Here is a 20614-nt window from a genome sequence, read left to right as displayed (position 1 = left end):
ATGAAGAGCTAAAGACAGAGGGGTGAGCACTGAAGCATAGAGTGGAAAGGAAGGGGGCAAGAGTGGTGGTGGTGATGTGATGTGTATATAGGTCACTAAATCAATGGAAATCTGTTTTTTGAGAGGTGAAGAAAGTGATGGAAATATTTATAGAGATGGGAGAAACTGACAGAGAGAGTGAGACATATTAAACCCTCTGCATCCTTGTTCCTTTTATTCCACATCACTGAGAAACCACACACACACACACACACACACACACACACACACACACACACACACACACACACACACACACACACACACACACACACAGATATATAATGGGTATATTGTATGTAGAATACAATACTGATGGCTTACATAAAATGGCCAAGATTGTGGTGTTTATGGAGGCCTGAGTGAAACTGTACCCTGGAGCAAACTATTGTTAATTACTGGATATATTTGACAATGATTAAAACAGTGACTTTGTACTTTTTTCTCTAGCTATTACCTCGTGCAATGGTTGATGTATAGCATATCAATTTAAGATTTCCTTCATCATTAATCACAGTGTTGTTTTTCTTCTATGAGACAAATTGAAATATCAAATCAAAGTTCAACACACACTTACACACAAACACACACACATGCATACATAAATACATAATGGGTATATTAAATACAATGCTTATGGTTCACAGGGATGTGTTCATAAAATGGCCAGGATTGTGAAGTTTATGGAAGCCTGTAACTGTATCCTGGAGGAAAACGAAACAGTAGAAATTGAAAAATGACATCAGCGCCAACACTGATACACAGATACACAATTACATCAGCAGATATCATTACTACTGTCGAAAGCCACCACTGTACATAAGCCTCCAATAACAATCTGAGCCAGAGAGGCTGAATTAATTTTTGTTTCATAGTAAAGCAGCTACCAAAGACCACGAAACCAATATATACAGTAATGTGCTACAATGCACATGTTTTATATGAATGCGATAGTGCTGTATGTAAAGAATTTCTGGATTATATGTTTGTGGCACACAAAGGAAGCTGCTTGAGCTGACATTTTCATTTGTCATTGGATATAACAAACCTAAAACCCACCTCCCTACAGCTTTAGTTTCCAAATTGTACTAGTGTTTCTTTATCTCCTACGTCTCTCTCTTAAAGAGATACACTTTGTGATGAGATTGCACACTCGAAAACTTTGTTACCTTGCAATCACTATCTAGGCCCATTTATTTTATTGCTGCCTCATGTGTCTTGGCATCCTGACAGCTGGGAGATATCATAACTTTAAAAGCCACTGCTTCACTTGGCAAATTGAGAGGGGTACATCCTTAATCCAGTGATGCCTTTCTGCACCTCTGAAAGGCAAGAATCCAGCAGTCAGTATGGTGAATTCCCTGCACAAACACACCTGATGATTTACCCCATTTGTTTATTACCAGACTATTACCAGAATAGTTTACTCCCATCTCAGTCAGGTCTTCCCCATATCTCAGCAGATTTAAGTCTTTTAGATGTGATGTATGGTAATGCAATGGAGTGTTCTTTATTTATTTAAAAATATTTTACCTATATTATTTGATGGGATTCCTCTCAGTATTCTGGCTTCCTTCCCCAGTCCAAATACATGTGTTGTAGGCTGACTGGCATCTCTAAATTGTCTGTAGTGTCTGAATGTGTTTGTGACTGTGCCTTTGTGCCCTGAGCCCACTGACCCTCTGAGATAGATACACATTACCTATGACCCTGTGTACGATAAGCACTACAGACAATGAATGGAGTGATTTTATTTGAGCACTTTGGTCTACATTTTGTAAAAGAGTATTATAAATAAATTCGACTTTCACTCCAGGTTAATGAGAGCATAAAATGTTTGAATCAGGAAGAACATGCAGTAAATATGTGCAGAAACTCCACACAGACAGTGACTCGAGCTCAGGATTGAACTGATGACTCTGAAGGTGCGAGGCACTGTGCCAACATAACACCCTATGGTTATACTTGAAATCTGCCTACACTGCCATACAAATGCCTGGCTGTAAGTGACAAGGTGAACTTCCTTCCTTGTTCTGATATTATAGGATGGTATATTATTTTGAGCTCTACTGGGTCCACCTATTAGGCTGTGTGTGTGAGAGAGAGAGTTTCAGAAGATTGTCCAAAGGAAGATGCTCTACTCTGCAACAATATGGAGAACATTTTTTCCCCTATATTACATCATTACAACGTTCTTACGGTTTTTTGAGCATTTGAGTTTGCACAAAATGTAAAAAATAAACAAAATAAAACAAAACAAAACGAAAAGCCCAGGATGTGTTCTGACGCCGACTGCAATGACAAACATAATCCGCTAGACGTCACTACTTTGACGCGTAATCTCCTTCCACAAGAACGCACAATTACAGACGCCTGACTCGCTGTCTCATGTATTTGTCTCAAGCTGATGAGGGAAGGAGCAGTGCGTGTAATGAAAGCAGAGTCACGTGCGATCCACCTGCACGAAAGAGCCTGTTCCCAGAGGGACCTTCACCCGGGAGACGCGCGCATCTCTAATTGCCCGGTGTTGTGAGCTTGGTTAAGAGGCCACACCCCTTCAATTAGTTCTCCGCTGTCACACGTGCGCACCATTACCAGAAAACAATACGTGCGCACGGCGCGCTGGAAAGACTGGAGCTATTGGTGCGCTTTTTCTAAATATTTACCAGGGTATTGCCTCACACGCATGACACGACACACACATATACAGAATCACATACATAAGGTTCCCCGTAAATCTTTTAACTGCTTTTAATGGCTAATCCCATTTCAGGTTGTCTCACCAGCAAAATCGATCAAGGTGCCTCCAGAATTGTTATCATAAAGGTTCTTATCGGGAAATATAAACTCCAATTTTTTTGGAGTGTAGGAGCGTCCGAGTGCAGAACAAAGGCTCAGGGTTTGTGTGTGTGAGTGTAGATAGAGTGTGTGTGTGTGCGTGTGATGAACACTCACACATACAGAGAGAGAGAGAGAGAGAGAGAGAGAGAGAGAGAGAGAGAGAGAGACTGACTCTATCTGACTACCTGCCCGTGCGTAATTCTGGGAGGACTCCGTAGCGCGTCCTCTCGCCAAGGAACAAGACGATAAAAACCAAAAGAGAGAGAGAGAGAGACGCGGATGTGAGAGTTTCCCACCGGAGGAGTACACGTATCCACCGAAGAAACGTCTCCGCCGACGAAGGGCGAATCAGCAAGCCATGTATCTAAACCGAGAAGAAGAGCATAACAAAGGTAAGGCGCTTGAACCTTGAACGCAACACTACTCTGGACGTGTCGTGTAGAATCCTAGAGGTAGGGATGATTTCGGGGTTTGGGCACTAAGCACCTGTGAGAGGCAGGGGTCATTACAGCGGCCACTGTGTGCCCTCAGGATCTAGTTTTACACAGTCACTTGCGTGACATTGCTCAGCGCTGCCCGGTGTGCCACCTGAACCAAGTCCCATTGATTTATCCCAAGGTGACTTCTTGCATAACCATTAAATACATAAGCGAGGAGCTACTTGTTGGCTGGTTATAAAGAGGAAAACCCCAGAGAGGACACGACAACACAAGGTCAAAGAAATGGCTATAGGACGGTGTCTCCCTCTGAGGGAGCTGCATGGATCTATAGGGGACCGTTATGGGAATTTAGAAAGATTATTCCGACTGATGATGATGATTATTATTATTATTGCAGGTTTAAGGTGTTGCGTAAAAGACATTGGCATTTAAGGAGGACGAACCGGTAATTAGGAGCGAAAGCTTCGGGTGAGACAAGCAACACCTGCTGCTCGACACTGTACGTGTGAGTGTGTGTGTGTGTGTGTGTGTGTGTGTGTGTGTGTGTGTAAGAAACAGACACATACACGGTGCAGCAGGGCAGAGAAAGTAATGATTTGCCCCATTCCTCTTTTTGGTGTGAGGTAATGGCTCTGTGCAGTGGATTAGTGATAACAGTAAGACGCGCTACACGGATCAGTGTGTAAAATGCGGGGTCTCGTGCACAGGCGGATATGTTGCATAAAACACAATCCACGAGACCATTTGTGATCATATTGAAATATTTAAATTTAACTACGCTAAACATACAATTACAGCCCAGTAGACTGTATTAGACTCACTCTGTACGAATGTACACATATTGCATCCATGCAATGATGCGCGGTCATGATTATTATCAACCTGATGCAAGAATCGCTCGCGTCTTTAAATCCTGCTTGTTCTGAATTCGCGGCGCGTCTCAAGGTGGAGCGATTGGGTGCGAGATTGTGTGTGTGTGTGTGTGTGTGTGTGTGTGTGAGTGCGCCCGAGCGTCGCTCGTGGGCGGGATTACGATGGATTGGTCACGTGAGCCACGCGCCTAAGATCTTGTTTCCTATTTGGTTCTATCCGTTTTAGCATCTGCTAAACTGAGCATGAGTTTATATAAATACCATCAAATAGAATTATGACTAGTTCTACGGTGAGGTTTCATCTGTCTATGAGAAAGCACTAAGGTTTCTAAAATATTAAGTTTGTTAATGCAAGTGACACATTTGAGCTTTTGAAAAGTAAAGAAATGGATGATTTAGTTCATTCATACATCATAGGTAACTACTTTATCCCTGCCAGGGTGTTGGTGCATCCTGGAAACACCATGCATTAGGCAGTTATACATCCAAAATGGAACACCCATCACCTCAGTGAAACATGCAGAAACATCTCATTCACCCCTGGATGCAATTTAGAGTAGCCAGTTGAACCAAGCGGTTTTTTTCTGAAGATAAGACAAAACAAGAGGAAACTTGCACACTGACGGTAACACAAGCTAAGGTTCAAACTTGAACACAACCCGCCGCACCCACTATGCCTCCCTGTGGAAATACAACTTCTTCTGAAAATGCAACTCTTTTAGGTCCTGTTTACACCTCGTCTTAACATCTGTCACAGGGGATCTGATCACAAGTGGACCATTGAAGCACAGAAGGTTAAAGCTGGCATTTTGAAATTTTCTCCAGTGACAACTTGTGATTGGATTTCGTACATCATTTCTACTAAGGGAAGGGTGTCGATGTCAACAAATGACAGATGAGACAAGGAATGATGCTACAGAAAGCAGCTTTTTTTCACCTCTGCAGTTATAGAATTGCATTTAGCCTAATTGGGGAGAAACCTGTTCAGCATGATTCAAAAACAGTCTAATTTCCAGCTTGGGCAATGATGCGTCTGATTAGGCATGTTTGCTGTCCCGGACAGTTTAAGACACTTTTGTGTTTACGCTGCAGAACTGGTCACATCCAAGACACATTGGACCCCATTCACACCTACTGTATACGTGATGCTGTTTACAACTGGATCACATAGGTCCTGCTCGATTAGGGTTCCTGGTCAGTGAGCTCAATTTTCTCCCTCTGAACCAACTCTCTTTTTTCTTGTTGAAGAGAAACTGTTTCTTTGAAAAGTTTATGACCTATTTGTTTAAGAATGGCCTGATGAAAAGGGATTTGATAGAAATATTGCTTTGTTCACACATACAGTGACTGGAGACCATTACTTTTCATTGAGAGTTGGCGACCACTGGCAACATAGTTTACAACTAGTAGTTTTCATCCAACTTTTCATCCGCTCTTCAAAAACTGGACATTTTACAAAAGTTAGTATTAAGGGCATGTTGAAAAATCAAGCATTTGCCAGAGAGCCCGACTCAACCTTCTTCTGACAGCTAAGATTCAGTAGTGTTGTGTGTGGGTATATGTGTGTATACTGTACTGTATGCGCACACACGCGCACACACACCATAGAATGGTCCTTAAACATTTTTAAGTTAATGACCTTGACTAAAGAAGATATGACCATGAAATATGCGCAGATTCCTCATTCAGGCTTGAAACTGTGTCACGAGTCTCTGCTCCTCCTTATGCTCCACTCTGACCTGTGTGACTGTGCACTCATTCAATTGACTAAAGTCATTGTGAAAAGCATCCTGTTGTCATTTCCTCCCTATTGAGAGCTCAGTGAATTGTATTCTGATCCTATTTAGTACATTTAAGGTTTGATTTTTAACTCCATTGGTAAGGATATGTGTATTAACAGCAGATATTCATATAAGACAGTTTAAAACAATAAAATTTTGATAATTTTTTCCTTTCTTTCCTTGGTTGTGATTTCTACATAAGTAAAATCTTCCATAATGTTCAGATCAAATTATATAATGTTTGTATTTTATGACATTGCCATGGACATTTGCCACATTAAAATATTATTGGAAATGTTGAATCACTGCAATGAAATGTGAAATCATTGTTTACTATTATGTTGGTTAAAGGCAAATGTTTGGTTAATGCATTGTGACATACTGATATTCTACATTCTCGTATAACGTACAACTCGAATATTAATGCCATTGTATAAGGCAGATTCATGAAATTTACTCCCATATATTGTGAACAAGTGTTATGTGACATACTGTATAGGTGAACGTCTTGTAGTTGTTATGGTACATGGCTTGCTAAGAAGAGTCTACTGACACTGAATGCATTTGCGAGCTGATAATCTCTGTTTAACCTAAAACAAGAATATGATGTTTTCAGACATCCAAATAACGTTGTGTTTTTTCTTCACTTCTGGGGTAAATAGGCAACCCTTAAATGCAAAAATATTGACAGTAGAAAAGTGAGAAACAAAAATTGATTGTCTAAATTAGGTTTAGAAAAAATGAATGAACTGAATAACGTGTTTTGTAATTAATTAATGTAATTAAGTAAAGCCAAAAAGACTACAGGGAATGCTGTTAAAGGAAAATAATCAATAAAGAGTTGGCACCAGAGTGGTGATTTCTACAATTCCATAAAAAAGCGCAAAAAAACTCTTTAAAAAAGTCACTGCACAACCGAGCATTCTTGGCTGTAACAATCACAAAGAAATGCTCAAAATCCTGGAGGGACTAAATAATTATCCTGTGAGCAATCAGCCAGATAATTCTCCTGTGTGCAAAAAAAAAATCACTTATACTGAAACCAGAATAAGCATTGGCAGCACTTTTTCAAGATGGAATTATTTATAATTGATAAGAACTAGTGACCTTGCTCCTGAGAAGGTATGCGAAGACAATCCGTATAAAGCTTTAAATAGTTTGAATAACAACATACATAACAAATTGTCGTTTTTTTCCTTGCAGAGAAAAAAAAGGTGTGAGCAGCTGAAAGTGTTTGAAAATGATGTTATGCCTTTGTAAAGTTCTCCCCAGTTAGGATGTTATCTCTAACTCAAGTTTTGGGGGTGGAGTTTTGGTGCATGGGTGAGAATAGATTACTCGCAATAAACCTTTATAGCTTTTTTTTCATGCCATGATTAAACTGATCAGGCTCATAATAGTGGTATACGTTTTCAATTGAAGATGTAAAAAAAATGTGAATTGATTTTAGATCAAATTGACTTTTTAAAACTTTTAATGTACTTCCCTAGATTTCTTTTACTAACTAGGTTATGTGATTGTAGAGTTTCAAATTTTCATTCGGTGAGTCCGGAATAAAGGCTGAATGACGTAGACAGCAAATAAAGGAACTGTGACTAATTCAGTAACTAATAAAAGTGGCTAATATTTACTTATACAGGTTTTGTCCTCAGGAGATGCCCCACTTAATTTGAGTGACTAAATGCTCACGCACCCACCCACCCACACACACACACACACACACACACACACACACATACTGTATACACTGTACATAATGAAGAAACTGTCTACTTCATTTCATTACTATTTTGTATGTGCATAACTTGAAGCATTTTAGTCCTTGTGTTGGACACACACACACACACACACACACACACACACACACACATACACTCATCTTGTATAGTGACTGATTATAATGTGTTTGGGACAGACTGTGGATGCAGTGGTACGGTATGGAACAGAAGGTGGAAGTGTGTGTCGCTTCACGGTTGCAGTAGAGGAGATGAGAGGAAAGGAATGATTGACAGCTCATGTATTATTCATGAAGTCATGTTCATCATAGCAGTGTTGGTGTGTGGTGTTTGAGAGGAGACAGGGTATGGAGAGCAAGGCAAGGCAGACAAATGGAACGAATGGGAATGCTAGTCATATAGAAAGAGAAAAATTCAAACGGCGATCTTAGTGTCACTATGGACTATCCCTACTGCTTGACAATCAATATAAACGTGTGATTTGTAATAAGGAACTCTGGGACTTCTTTCTGTCTGCACTTTAAACTAGCTGTTATTACCTAAAAGCCAGTCTGGCATGTCACAGTAATTGGAAACCTGAAGAAAGCTATTATATGAGGGATAATCGAGGAAAGACATTGATTTTAAGCTCTGTTATATCTTGCTTTGCTCTTATAAAATGAACCTTAGGAATAATAAATTGATTCTAAACATAAGCCTTTTAATCATCATCATGAATATTAGATATGCATGACGTGGCTTTTACATTTTCCCTTGATTTTTTCCTTCATCTTCAGCCCAGCTTTTTATTTATTCTTGCTTTTTAATGGTTAATGTTTCACAGATTCTATCACTACAAATTTTGATATTAAAGTAGGACTTGGTTTGTAACTTTAGTCATTTGTCGTTCTCTCTGTTAAACCTCAACATATTATTAACTTGTATACCTAAACTAATAAGAAATGTTGGAGGGTCATGGTGGCTTAGTGGTAAGACAGTCACCAGGTTTTGATTCATGTGTGTGTGGAGTTTGCATGTTCTTGCTTTGCTTTTGGGTTTACTCAGAGTACTCTGGTTTCCTCCTACAGTCCAAAGACATGTGTTGTTGACTGATTAGCATCTCTAAATAGTCTGTAGTGTGTGTGTGTGCGTGTGGTAATTACAATATTACAAAGCCATTTTAGCTAAATGAGATGATAAAAGCAGTGAGAAATATTGTGTGTGTGCAATTGTTTGAATGGGTTGGCACTTTGTCCTGCGTGTCCCCCACCTTGTGCCCCAAGTGCCAGACTCCAGGTTCCCCTCAAGACTACATAGTATAAGTGGTACAGAAATTGTATGGATATTAGTATTATACTAGTAGAACTTAAGGTACGGAATGCAGAACCCACAAATGAGTCCTAGAATTTTACTACAGCTATGTTGTTTATTTTTCTGCCTTCCACTTGCCTTCCAGACAGATGTAGTCTAATAGGTAATGAGCAGAAAAAAAATGCTGGCATGCAGCTTCTCTGCAGCACCGAATCTCAGTGTTCTGGCATGCCCGAAATGTCACGACATTAACCAAGCCCACCTCTACTTAGTGAATAATTGTAATTTAATATTTACACATACTGAGCGTTGCCCACTTGTGTAAAGTTGATGGACATGGCATAAGCCTACACCTCTCCTTTACACAGACTCGGAGGTCACATGGTAGTGTATGTACGGTATGGTAATGTGGGCTTTTTTTAAAAGTAAATCCATGACTCTATAGAGACACACATTCCTTTTTTGGCCTCTGGGGAAAAAATACATTGTAGAATGTGACGTACAGAGCACTTAAATGAAAATCTCATTTTATGCAATATGTGCTTGTGCCAGAGCGCCTGATATTAGAAAGTGCTTCATATAAAGTTAGTGTAAGGTGGGGTTGAGCATTTGGAGCATTTGATTAGCAATTTGAATTTAAACCATATGTAGATGTTAAAGAGAGAGAGAGAGAGAGAGAGAGAGAGAGAGAGAGAGAGAGAGAGAGAGAGAGAGTGTGTGTGTGTGTGTATGTGGGAGAGAGAGAGAGAGAGAGGAGATGGATTCAGCAGTCAGAAAAGAAAAGCAGAGGGAGAGGAAAAGAGCCAAGTAGCAGGTGAGGGTTAGTTGAGACAAAATAGCTGCAGTTCCGAGAGGGTGGGTGAATATATTCTGATAAGTATCCCTATTTGATCCCTTTTTTTATTGCATGTGGAGAGTCAGTGCTGTTTGAGGGAAAGTACCCCTGTGGCATTTTCACTTTGATGTACATTAATTAATACTATCCATCTTATGGACTTGTTTCCCCTGGTCCTGGGTGTGAAGAAAGAATACACCCTGCATGGTTTGCCAGTGTATTACACAAATTCACACATTCATTCACACCTACCGGTAGATTAGAGGCATCAGTCCACTTATTGGCATGTTTGTGAGATGTTGGAGGAAACCAGAGAGCCAAGAGGAAACATGCAGACAATATACCGAGCCTATGTAGCTATGAGAGCACCACAACAATGTACTGTAGTACCACCAGAAGAACAATGAATGTGTCATTTTTAATCTACCATACCAGCTAGCGCTGCGTGTTTCCTGATTCATCATACACACAACACAAAAGCGACAATGCAGCTTCGCATTCAGCTGCACAGATTTCTATTTTTTTTGTTGTTTGTACATCGTGCCATCTCTGTGTGTCTGAGCCCATTAAGGGTTAAACTGTAGAACAGACCTTGTGAATGCTAATAAACCAGTCATTTATTATTATTACATAAATCAGATGACACTCAAAGCACATGGGACCATATGAATAATCATTATACAAATATACATTAAATATACATTATTTATTATTGATGGTGCATAAAATGTGCTGTAAAGAAAGTGACTGATTACAGGCAGCATGGAAGCTGACCTGATAGAGTAGGAAATTGAATACATACTAGAATAAAACATAATTGTAATCAGCATCCTTGGACAAGGTCTGCAGAGCGAAAAGCTGGATTTGTTTGGGGGGTGGGGGGACACGACACAGTACAGAGTAATGGAACCAACCTGTATTTTTACAGGAATATGCTTAAAATTAAACTATCAAAACAGATGAGAAAATATATACCAAAAATATTATATACTGTGAGCGTTATCACTTGTATAATAGCCTGTAAACGCTGCAGAGTGCCTCTGATTCAGATTAGGGCAGTGTCCAGTGTTCCCATCTGTTCATGTGAGTTCATGTGATGAGTTCTGATTAGTTGCGGCGAGTGTGTTGGCACTAACATGGTCACATCATGTTCCTTTTGGATAATACCACAATCTTCCCATGCCCAGTTTGTCTAGCTTAAAGATGAATTTGGAATTTTAGCCTATTATTTATTTATTTAAAAAAAAATTTTTGTTGTTGTTGAACATTTCGTAACAGTGTGGCTTGGTGTTTGGCATGTTTGCCTCACACCACCAAAGTCGTAGGTCTGCTTGTGCATTAGGAGTTTCTTCTGCATACTCTGTTTCTTCCCCAGACACGCGTTGTACTGTAGGTTGACTGTCATCTCAAAATTTTTTGTGATTATGCCCTGTGTTAAGTTGTGCCCAAAGTCCCTTGGTGTAGAATCCAGGTTCTCTGCAACCCTGTGTAGGATAAACGCTACAGAATATAAACGGGTGGTTTGTGCTTCACTCTTCCGTTAATGGTAGTGACACCAGCATTGAAGAAAAATGCATATTTAATACAGTAGTATGTAGTTTAGGATTTTGATCCACGACTTACAATTGCTCAGTATTAAAGAAATGTTCTGAAAATCAAACAAATTTATATCACTAGCTAGCCATGCAGTAGACTAGTTCATCACAAAAAAGTAACAAATAACCTGTTTAGATACACTTCACTGTTTCTGAATCCTTATAACATGAAATTCTTTAATTTGCCCAACTCCGTCATCTGTTGTTGTTTGTTATGCTCTTTCTTACTCTCTATTTCCTGATGATTGGCTCCAGCTTCTATCAATAATGATGTAGCTCACATCATGCCTATATATAGTTCCATGCCATACACACCATAGAGCGGTGATACCACCATGATACCAATTTTGACTCGATAACTGTGATGCAGGGCTCACTATCAAGGTGGCCCATGCAGCTCCTTCCTTGCCTGACGCAACATATATATTTTTAATTCTCTTTTAACAGAACCAGCATTTTAATTGGCCTTAGCTGAACCGATACTCAAATGGAAGCAGTAGTCAGAAGCATCAAGACTACAATTCTGTCATGTAACATGTTCTCTTTTACAACCATCCAACATGCATCTCCTTTTATTCATACTGTAGGCGTACTCGACGCACCACAGTCCATCACGATGCTTGTCTGCTTCCTTGAAGGATGGAATTTATTTTCACTTCAGCTTTTTCAAATAATATCCCTTGATTTTTTTTTTTTCTTCTTTTTAAATTTTCTGCATTATACATGTCTGGGTTCTCTGAAAAGAGAAGCTCATGCTTCACTTTGAAGTTTAATATGCTAAATGTCAAAGCTGTCATTCTGGACTCTCATAGCAGGTGGTGTTGTTTGTCTACTTCCTGTCTGCATTTAAAGTGTGTCTAATAGCAAATTGCTGTGGTAGCTTAATACATGGTTGTGTAGACAGAGGGAATTTAAATTGGTGATGGAGGCAGAAGTGTGTGTGTGTGTGTATGTGTGTGTGGTAATGACAAGATTACAAAGCCATTACAGCTAAATGATGATGATAAAAGCAAAGAGAGAAATACAGTACAAAGCTGTTGAAGGGAGGTGGCAGTGTGAACGGGGTCCCGTGAGGGATGAGGGAGCAGCACGGCTGTCGTCTCTGCTTTGTCGGCGCCTCACAATGGTTGACCCTGCATGTATCAGAGGTGTCCTGAGTTTGGGAGATATTGACTTCATTTACAGATCTGAGAGAGGATAAAGAGAAAGAGAGAGATGTCAGAGATCAAAAGTAGTGAGAGTGATTATTGCTTTACTCTGCTACAGGAACTAATTACAGCCTTTGTGCATAAGCACCTGCCTTTGTGTGTGCGTGCATGCTTGCGTGTGTGTGCGTGTGTGTGTGTGTGTGTGCGTGTGTGTGTGTGTGTGTGTTTTGACACAAATCTACTCTCAGCTCAGCTGTAACAATAATAAGACTGGAGCTCAGTGCATGACCGGATAGAAAATCGCCGGTGTAATGAATTGGACGAATGAAGCTGTTTGATTTCTTTGTTTCAAACATCAACGTTCTTCCGTTTTTTTCTTTCTCAAAACATTTAATCGATTAATACTGATTTAACCCATTTCCATTAAGGCCCTTTTCACTTATCTTTTGCTTTAAGTAATATCTTTATTCAGTATTACTATACACTATAACAGGAGCCTATTAAGAAAAAAACAAAAACAAATGTAAATTAGAATTAAAAATGCAAAACCCTCTAAACAAAGAAAGGAAGAAAAAAAATGCATAAAACACTATTAAGCAAGCCTTATAAATCTTACTATAAAGTAAGGGCTTGTATAGGACTCAGCGATTGCACTTACTGTTGCTGTTCAGTACTGTAGGTGAATACACAAATTGTGCTGTATTAGAGGAAGCAGACTGATAAACCATGGCAGAATGTTGGGCAACAATCAGTAAAAAGCAGGGAAAAAGTCAGATTATAAGGAAAAAGCAAACCTAATTGTGTGTGTGTTTGTGTGCAGGAGCTCAATACAATGATGTTTGTGACCTCTTTGCCGGCTCACTGTCTCTTTATGACACAAGTAACTTAGACTGTGTGTGTGTAAGCGAGAGAGAGAGAAAGCAAAAAGGTAGAAAACTGGAAGGATCTCTTTCTTACATCCTACATTACAGTCTGTCCATCCATTTATTTTAAGTAACTTATTTAGGCAGCTAAGTAAAGTGATCTATCTAGCAACAAGACCGCCAGCTAACTGTTATGAGTGATAGAGGATACTGTACAGTCATTCTCATACAGAAGCCTTAGTAAGAATATGTCTGTTTGGTGATTGATCTAAAGACTTTATGTACTGTATATAGGTATACAGTATAACTTATTTAAAGCTGTTTTGTTTACTCTTTATGCTGTGAGCAGTCATGCTGATTTGACCAGTCTCCAGTTGAGAAGATTGCACCAAGTTAGTTGGCTTTCCTGGGTGGAGGTCATGAATTACAAGTTTTGGCTTGTAGTCACCACTACTAGACTACTCGTGTGTGTGTGTGTGTGTGTGTGTGTGTGTGTGTGTGTGTGTGTGTGTGTGTGTGTGTGTTTGAGAGAGAGAGACAGGCTAAAGAACTTAGCGTTCAAACAGTTAATGAAGAATGAATGAATGCTTTAAACCTTAATAGTAAGAAAGTACATGTCTTGAAGATCAGATGCTAGCTAGATAGGTGTTAACAGTATATTAACTAGGGGTGTTGGTTTCCTCTCCACATGTATTCAACTTGTAATGGAAACTTAACTATGTGAAATACATTGAAAGATCAACACTGTTCAAATCTCACAAACCTTGTAATCATTTCAACATAATGTTTCAGATTTTTTTCTATTTCGTTACAGTAATATGCTTTTCTTAATAATGTACATGAAAGCACTGCATAATACTCTTAACAGGTATAATCAGCAAGAACAACAGTACAGGAATAATCCTGAATTAATACTTACTTTAATATGAACTACGTAGTGATGTGTCACTGTAAGGCATTTACTTACCAACTAACCGTAACTAAGACATTAATCCTATGAATTCTCATGCACGCAAATATCGATTACCTTTAGTACATAGTATATGTTTGTACAATTTAATTAACAAATACACATCAAAGAAATCAAACCTGTTCTATAAGAAAGAATTTGAAAGAATACAGTTTTATTTAATTTGTCATATACTAACATCATTGGGCGATGCTGTACGCCATACTTTTCATAATTTACACAGATTCGTCTTAACGGATATAGAAAGATGCACTAATAATAAACAGTAGTCATTTCATCTCGACCTGTTTTGCAAACAACTTCTCGTCTGTCACCTTTCCTGCTTTCTCTGATCCTTCTTTCCAGTTTGTAATAGAGCTTATTGTTTAAAGCACATGATTCCTTTGTAGAAAAGAAGAGGCATAAGATAGTAAAAATGTCAACTCCAGCAGCACAGTGTACCTAACAGCTTCAAAACACTACACTGTAATGATGGTCTCTGGAGGTGCAACTACATTAACTAGCTTCAGCATCGCCTAGGTTTTGATTAGTGTTCGTGTGCGTGTTGTGAACAGGTGATTTTGAAAGACAGCGTCAGCTGCATCAAGGTTTTGTCATGTTAGCATGCAGCGCTTTTGAACAGCCATGGAAAGACAAATAGGAAAGGTTTTAATCCGTTTCCTCCCAAATGAACAAAGAACCTCTCATGAGACTTTGCACAAAGAGGCGTGTGTGTGAGGTGTGCCAGGTGACAGTGTGTTTCATTTCTCTTGTTTGAGACACGTATGTGTGGTGTGTATATAAGTATATATATCATCTGTATATATATCTTCTGTCATTTCATGATGCAAAAAAACGGAAGGTATAAAAATGCTAAAAACCTGTGCTGCATCTCTGCACATCCAGTAACGGCAGTCATCTTTGATTGTAGGTTTTGTATCTTTATCGTTTAATTTAATGTGAAGGACACTTGTTTTCGGATATCCTGTTAGAGAATTCTGCCAAGAGTTTATTAGGATCATGTCATACCTTGTGAAAAGAACAATTGCACAGCATAAAAAAATGATTCAGGTGAAAAAGCAATGAGCTTTACCCTGTGTTGGACTACTGATCCGAAGGTCATGAGTTCGAATCCCAGGTCCACCAAGATGCCACTGCTGGGCCCCTAAGTAAGGCCCTTAACCTTCAATTGCGCAGTTGTATGAATGTAAGTCACTCTGGATAAGGGTTTCTGCTAAATGCCAGAAATGTAAATGTAAGTAAACATTCTTTGGTTGTAATCATTAATCAGTTAGCAGTAGTTTGTTGCAGCATTAAAAAAGTAATGTTGTGTCATTCACAGGGCACAAAAATACTTTAATGAAGATAAAAATATACAAACGTATATTTTGTCCTTCGCAGTCATCAGATCTCAAACTACCTGAACATCTATGGGAGATTTTAGGGAAAAGAACGTTCTAGGCGGTGCTTTCACCCACAAACACCATTTGAAGGAAAATCTTTTGAAAAGTTTTTCATATTTGCTCCAGTACAGTTCCTTGATGTCAAAGCACATTACAGTTGTTGTGTTAGCTCAGTGTGTCGCAGCACCTCTAAGAAGACACTTTAGGTTGATTCTTTCTTTCAGCCGTCACCCATCTGTATGTGAAGTAACATTAATGATTTCATTAAAGTCTGAATTCCATTAGGTTCTAATTAGCAGCTAATGGTTTATGCATCATTGTCACCACAAAGTTCTCACCAGACACCACAGAGATAGTAATGAGATGTGCGGCATCAGATGCACAGCACTAAAAGTCCACCTTCGGATCAGAATTTGCTTAACAAAACCAAACTTAACATTATTAATTTCTATTTCTAGACGCTTTTTCTAGCCTCGTTTCGGGCTTTCGTTTTTTTTTTCGTCGCCAGATGTCATGATTATGCAGAAATTGTTCATCGCCGTGTTACCCATCAGCCCCTGCAGGTCATATGACCCTGCATGCTGCTCGTCTCACTGAGCACTCACACCTGTTTTGAGTTTCTCCTAATCAGCACCTCTAAATGCTTTTTGAGTAGAATAGAACTAGAATATTTCAAGCTTGAAATGAAGACAACATTGTCCGTAGAACTGGGTTTTAAAAAACATTACAATATTTGACTATTAAAAATAGTCAAAATTTCAACTAAAAATTTCACTTGTTAAGATGTGAGCATGTGTTTAGCCGAAAACTGCATCTTATATATATGTACTTGTATATCTTTGGTGACCATAAATCATCTAAGGTTAAACACTGGTACAATAAATCTCTCTCTCTCTCTTTCTCTCTCTCTCACACACACACAGAGGTAATGATGCTGATGACCGCCTGTGCCACCTACTGTATCATGTGGTTTACCTGATATAAATCATAGTATACCGTATGTGTTTATTCGCAAATAATTATTTTAGTGTATTAAATGTAATGTAGTACATCTAGACACCTATTATCTAACACTGGCTGGCAGCTTTAATTTTGTTTATTACTGAAAAGAACATTCATTTTAAAGAATACTAATGCTTTCTCTCTGCTGCATCTTTCAACATGACGCTTTTATCAGTGCTGAATGAGGTGAAAAAACCACAAATCATATCAGAAATGTACAGAATGATTATGACTGAGAATTTGTGCAAACATAATTACTGGTGTTTGAGCAGGTGTGTGTGTGTGTGTGTGTGTGTGTGTGTGTGTGCGCGCGCGCGCGCATCACAGAGACAGAAAGAATCTGGCAAGATATACAGATTGCACAGAATGTGTCCCAGCTCTTCAGCTTGGTTGCTTGATCTCTCTCTCTCTCTCTCTCTCTCTCTCTCTCTCTCTCTCTCTCTATTGTATGTTGATATGATATGGATACTGTTGAATGGTCACACTACACTCTTCTGGGATATTGAGCTTATTATGATATGGTTTTCTTTAAATATTTGTAGTATTTTTAGTAACAATGACAACTGAATTGATTGGATAAACAGATTTGATGTTAAAAAATAGTGATGATATATTTTCCTCCTTTTTGGTGTTATATGTATTTCTAAACATTAGTTGCAACTATTATTAAACTAAAACAAAAAACAAAAAACAAGTACATGATTTCAAATTGCTGCTCATGATGCACCACAGGGCAGCGTAACACACTTGGAAGAAAATGCTACCTTCTTCTGAATACGAGTTTACACATATACAGGCGTTGGTGTGTCGGTGTGATTGACAGGGAAAAGAGAGTTTTAAGCATTAGTGAGTTTCAATCTCCTGATCGCTGGATGATGGAGAATTGATTTCTGATGCGTATTGTGTATGTAAATGTTTTCACAGTATTGTGATTTAACATATTTGTGATGTAGCCCAACCTTACACACACACTGGTTAAAAGATCATTCCAGATTTATTCCTTCTATTCTGTATTAATAAGCTCCACTCTTTTGGTAAGGCTTCCAGTAGATGTTGGAGAATGACACTGGGGATCATTTTATGAACATTTAGCTACAAGAACATTAGTGAGATCAGATTTAAGAGTGAGGAGGTCTGGGGTTCAGACTGTGTTCCAGTTCATCCCAAAGGTGTTCAGTGGGGTTGAGTCAGAGTCAGGTCTCCATGCAGGACATTTGAGTTCTTAAACTCCAACCTTAACCTTATACTCCACTCCAACCTTAACACACCATGTCTTCATGGAGCTGCTTTGTGCACAGGGGCGAATCTTTTCTTTGAATCTTTTAGTTCCAGTGAAGAGTAACTGTAATGTTACAACATATAAACACAGTTTAAACAATTGCGTGCTTTCAACTTTGAAGCAACAGGTTTCGAGAAGAAACACATGTGAATGTGATGATCAGGCATGCATTTACTTTCGGCTTGAATTTTATAACACATCCTGCGAACACCACAGAGAGAAAGATCTAGTGAAGAACAGAGATTATACCTTTATGTCCTTATCCTTTTTCTTTAAGTGAAAGGTGATGTGTAACGCAAATATGATCAGAACATTTCTAACTATATAATCACAGAGCCTATTTTCCACTGTTTTTTCATTTCTTGCCATCAGTGTTGCTACTCACTCACTAACTCACACCCAAGGAGCAGACTGTCATAGCTACAGCACTTGTCTCATATTCAGCAGTTTTCATCAAGCTGTAAAACATGTTCTTCTTCATATAACCATGTTCTATTTGAATATATTGAGCTCACGACAGCTTGCGTCGTGATGCCTGCAGTTTTTTTGGATAATTACTTTCATGGGCATTTACTTCTAAATCTGCTGAGAATGACAGTTAGTCTCCATCCCACAACAATAATCTGTTTAACAATTAGTAACAGTTATCTTTACAGGCTTAAACGATGTTCATCTTTAAAACTTGTCCTGCTTTTATACTTTACATGCATGAACCCACAGTGTCGATGAAGACACGTTTAACTGCATTCTGCCTCTACACGTTCTGTGTAATGTGTTTTAAACCTTTTTATGACCTGGAGCGCAATAGGTTTGTATAGATGACATCTTCTGACAATAGCTAATTGCCATTTGTGTATTCAGTGGCCTTTGCTGCCTTCTAGTGGCCAGAGCTGAGAGATTATCTGTGATTTGGGAGAAGAGCACAAAGAGAAGGGAAGGACGAAACAAGGAAGTTGACTGAAGGCTTGATGATGAAGCCTGAAGCCGTGCATATGGTCTTCAGGATACGCAATGATGGCACAAACAGAGGACATTACCAGATGTCTGTGTATGGCAACATATTGTTGATATGCATGTTTTTCTTCCAGCAAACAAATGCAAATAATGGTCGCCACCAGCGTATGCTGACTTCACTTCTAGAGAGACCCTGACACACCAGCGAATGACAACACCATGAGCACATAGTCTGTCTAAATAAGGTGACAAAATAGTGCTTGTATACAGGGAGGAGTCGGATACAGAGATAGGGCCTCGGCTGTGCAGACACAGGCCCAAATAGAGCAGATTCCTCCCTGAGAGACAGCTCAAACATCAGACAAACTCATTTGCTCTCTCTGCACATCCTACTTTCTGTCCCACCACATACACACACACACGCACGCACAGGCACACACACAGGCACACATTTGCATGCTGCTCTTTGTTCTTACTCTTGATCCTTCTCAGTTGGACAGCTCTGTTTCAGATCTTCTCTCATTACTTCCTACTGGACACACACACACACACACACACACACACACTAAGAAAAGAAAAATCCAGATGGCATGAGGCATAATGGAAAGAAAAGAGAGTCTGAAGCTCTAAGTGCATTCCTTCTGCCTTAACTGTGTTTCTGTGTTGATCTTAAATAAAGCTCTTAAACACTCAGCAGCACAGAGCCATCCATCCACAAGTGGCTCATCGGGGAATCTTGCCAATGTCCAGTCGATTCTCATATTTAATAACATTGTTCCCTTTTTCTTTAGTGGCAAGTGCACGCTGGTGTAAAACATCTAAAATCGAATTTGCCTTAAATGTTACTTATAGACCCTTTTGTGTTCACTTGCAGCATACAAGCTCCGAAAGATGTTAAATGTTACAAAAGTCATTCCACGGTATAAATTTGTTGCATCAACAATTATTCGGTTAACTCGGCACAAATCTGACAAGTGCTGGTCGGAGGCAAATGAAAGGTTTGATAAAGGTAATGTTTTTAGAGTAACAGCTAATTCACAGGGATTAACTGATGTAATGGTATGACCTGTTATGTTTACTGTAGAGACACATTTATTTACATTTTGGAAAGAGACTAAGTATCAGTATCAGAGGTAACTTTCTGATGCAGAAGCTGTAACTTTCCGATTCTTGGAACAAGCTGCATAAAGACATGGTGTGTTAAGATTGGAGTGAAGAACTTGAGTGTCCTAAACAGAGCCCTGACTCTGACTTAACCCCACTAAACTCTGCTGTACTGGAACACCGACTGCACCCCAGACTTTACCCCAAAATGCTTTGAGCTGAATGATCCCCATTCCTCACAGCAACAAACCGACATCTAGTGGAAAGCCTTCCCAGAAAAGAAGGGTGGAGCACATAAGAATAGTAAAGTAGATGTTCAACAAACACACATTGGTGTGATGGTCAGGTAACCACAGACTTTTACATTTACATGTTACGGCATTTGGCAGATGTCCTTATTCGGAGCAAAGTACAACAGGGCTTTTAATATGAAAACATCAACACTGGTTTACTAGGTTACAAACTCTGTTAAGGATTTTTTCA

At 39.1% G+C, this 20614-nt stretch overlaps 1 protein-coding gene across 2 annotated transcripts in view; it reads left to right on the top strand.

The window, feature by feature from the left end:
- The first annotated feature begins 2665 nt into the window (after positions 1 to 2665).
- syt7a (synaptotagmin VIIa) overlaps positions 2666 to 20614 on the top strand; it is a 102329-nt gene continuing 84380 nt past the window's right edge. Inside the window, exon 1 of one of the 2 annotated variants that reach the window (XM_027173311.2) lies at positions 2666 to 3272. In XM_027173311.2, the coding sequence (XP_027029112.2) occupies positions 3239 to 3272 (34 nt within the window). In that variant the 5' untranslated portion in view covers positions 2666 to 3238. The remainder of the gene's footprint in view (positions 3273 to 20614) is intronic. The other variant, XM_027173312.2, reaches the window with a different exon arrangement.

Source organism: Tachysurus fulvidraco, chromosome 10 (genome assembly GCF_022655615.1).
Source record: "Tachysurus fulvidraco isolate hzauxx_2018 chromosome 10, HZAU_PFXX_2.0, whole genome shotgun sequence".
Taxonomy (NCBI): Eukaryota; Metazoa; Chordata; class Actinopteri; order Siluriformes; family Bagridae; genus Tachysurus; species Tachysurus fulvidraco.
Note: the sequence above shows the minus strand (reverse complement) of the source record. Positions and strands in the feature narration are given on the sequence as shown.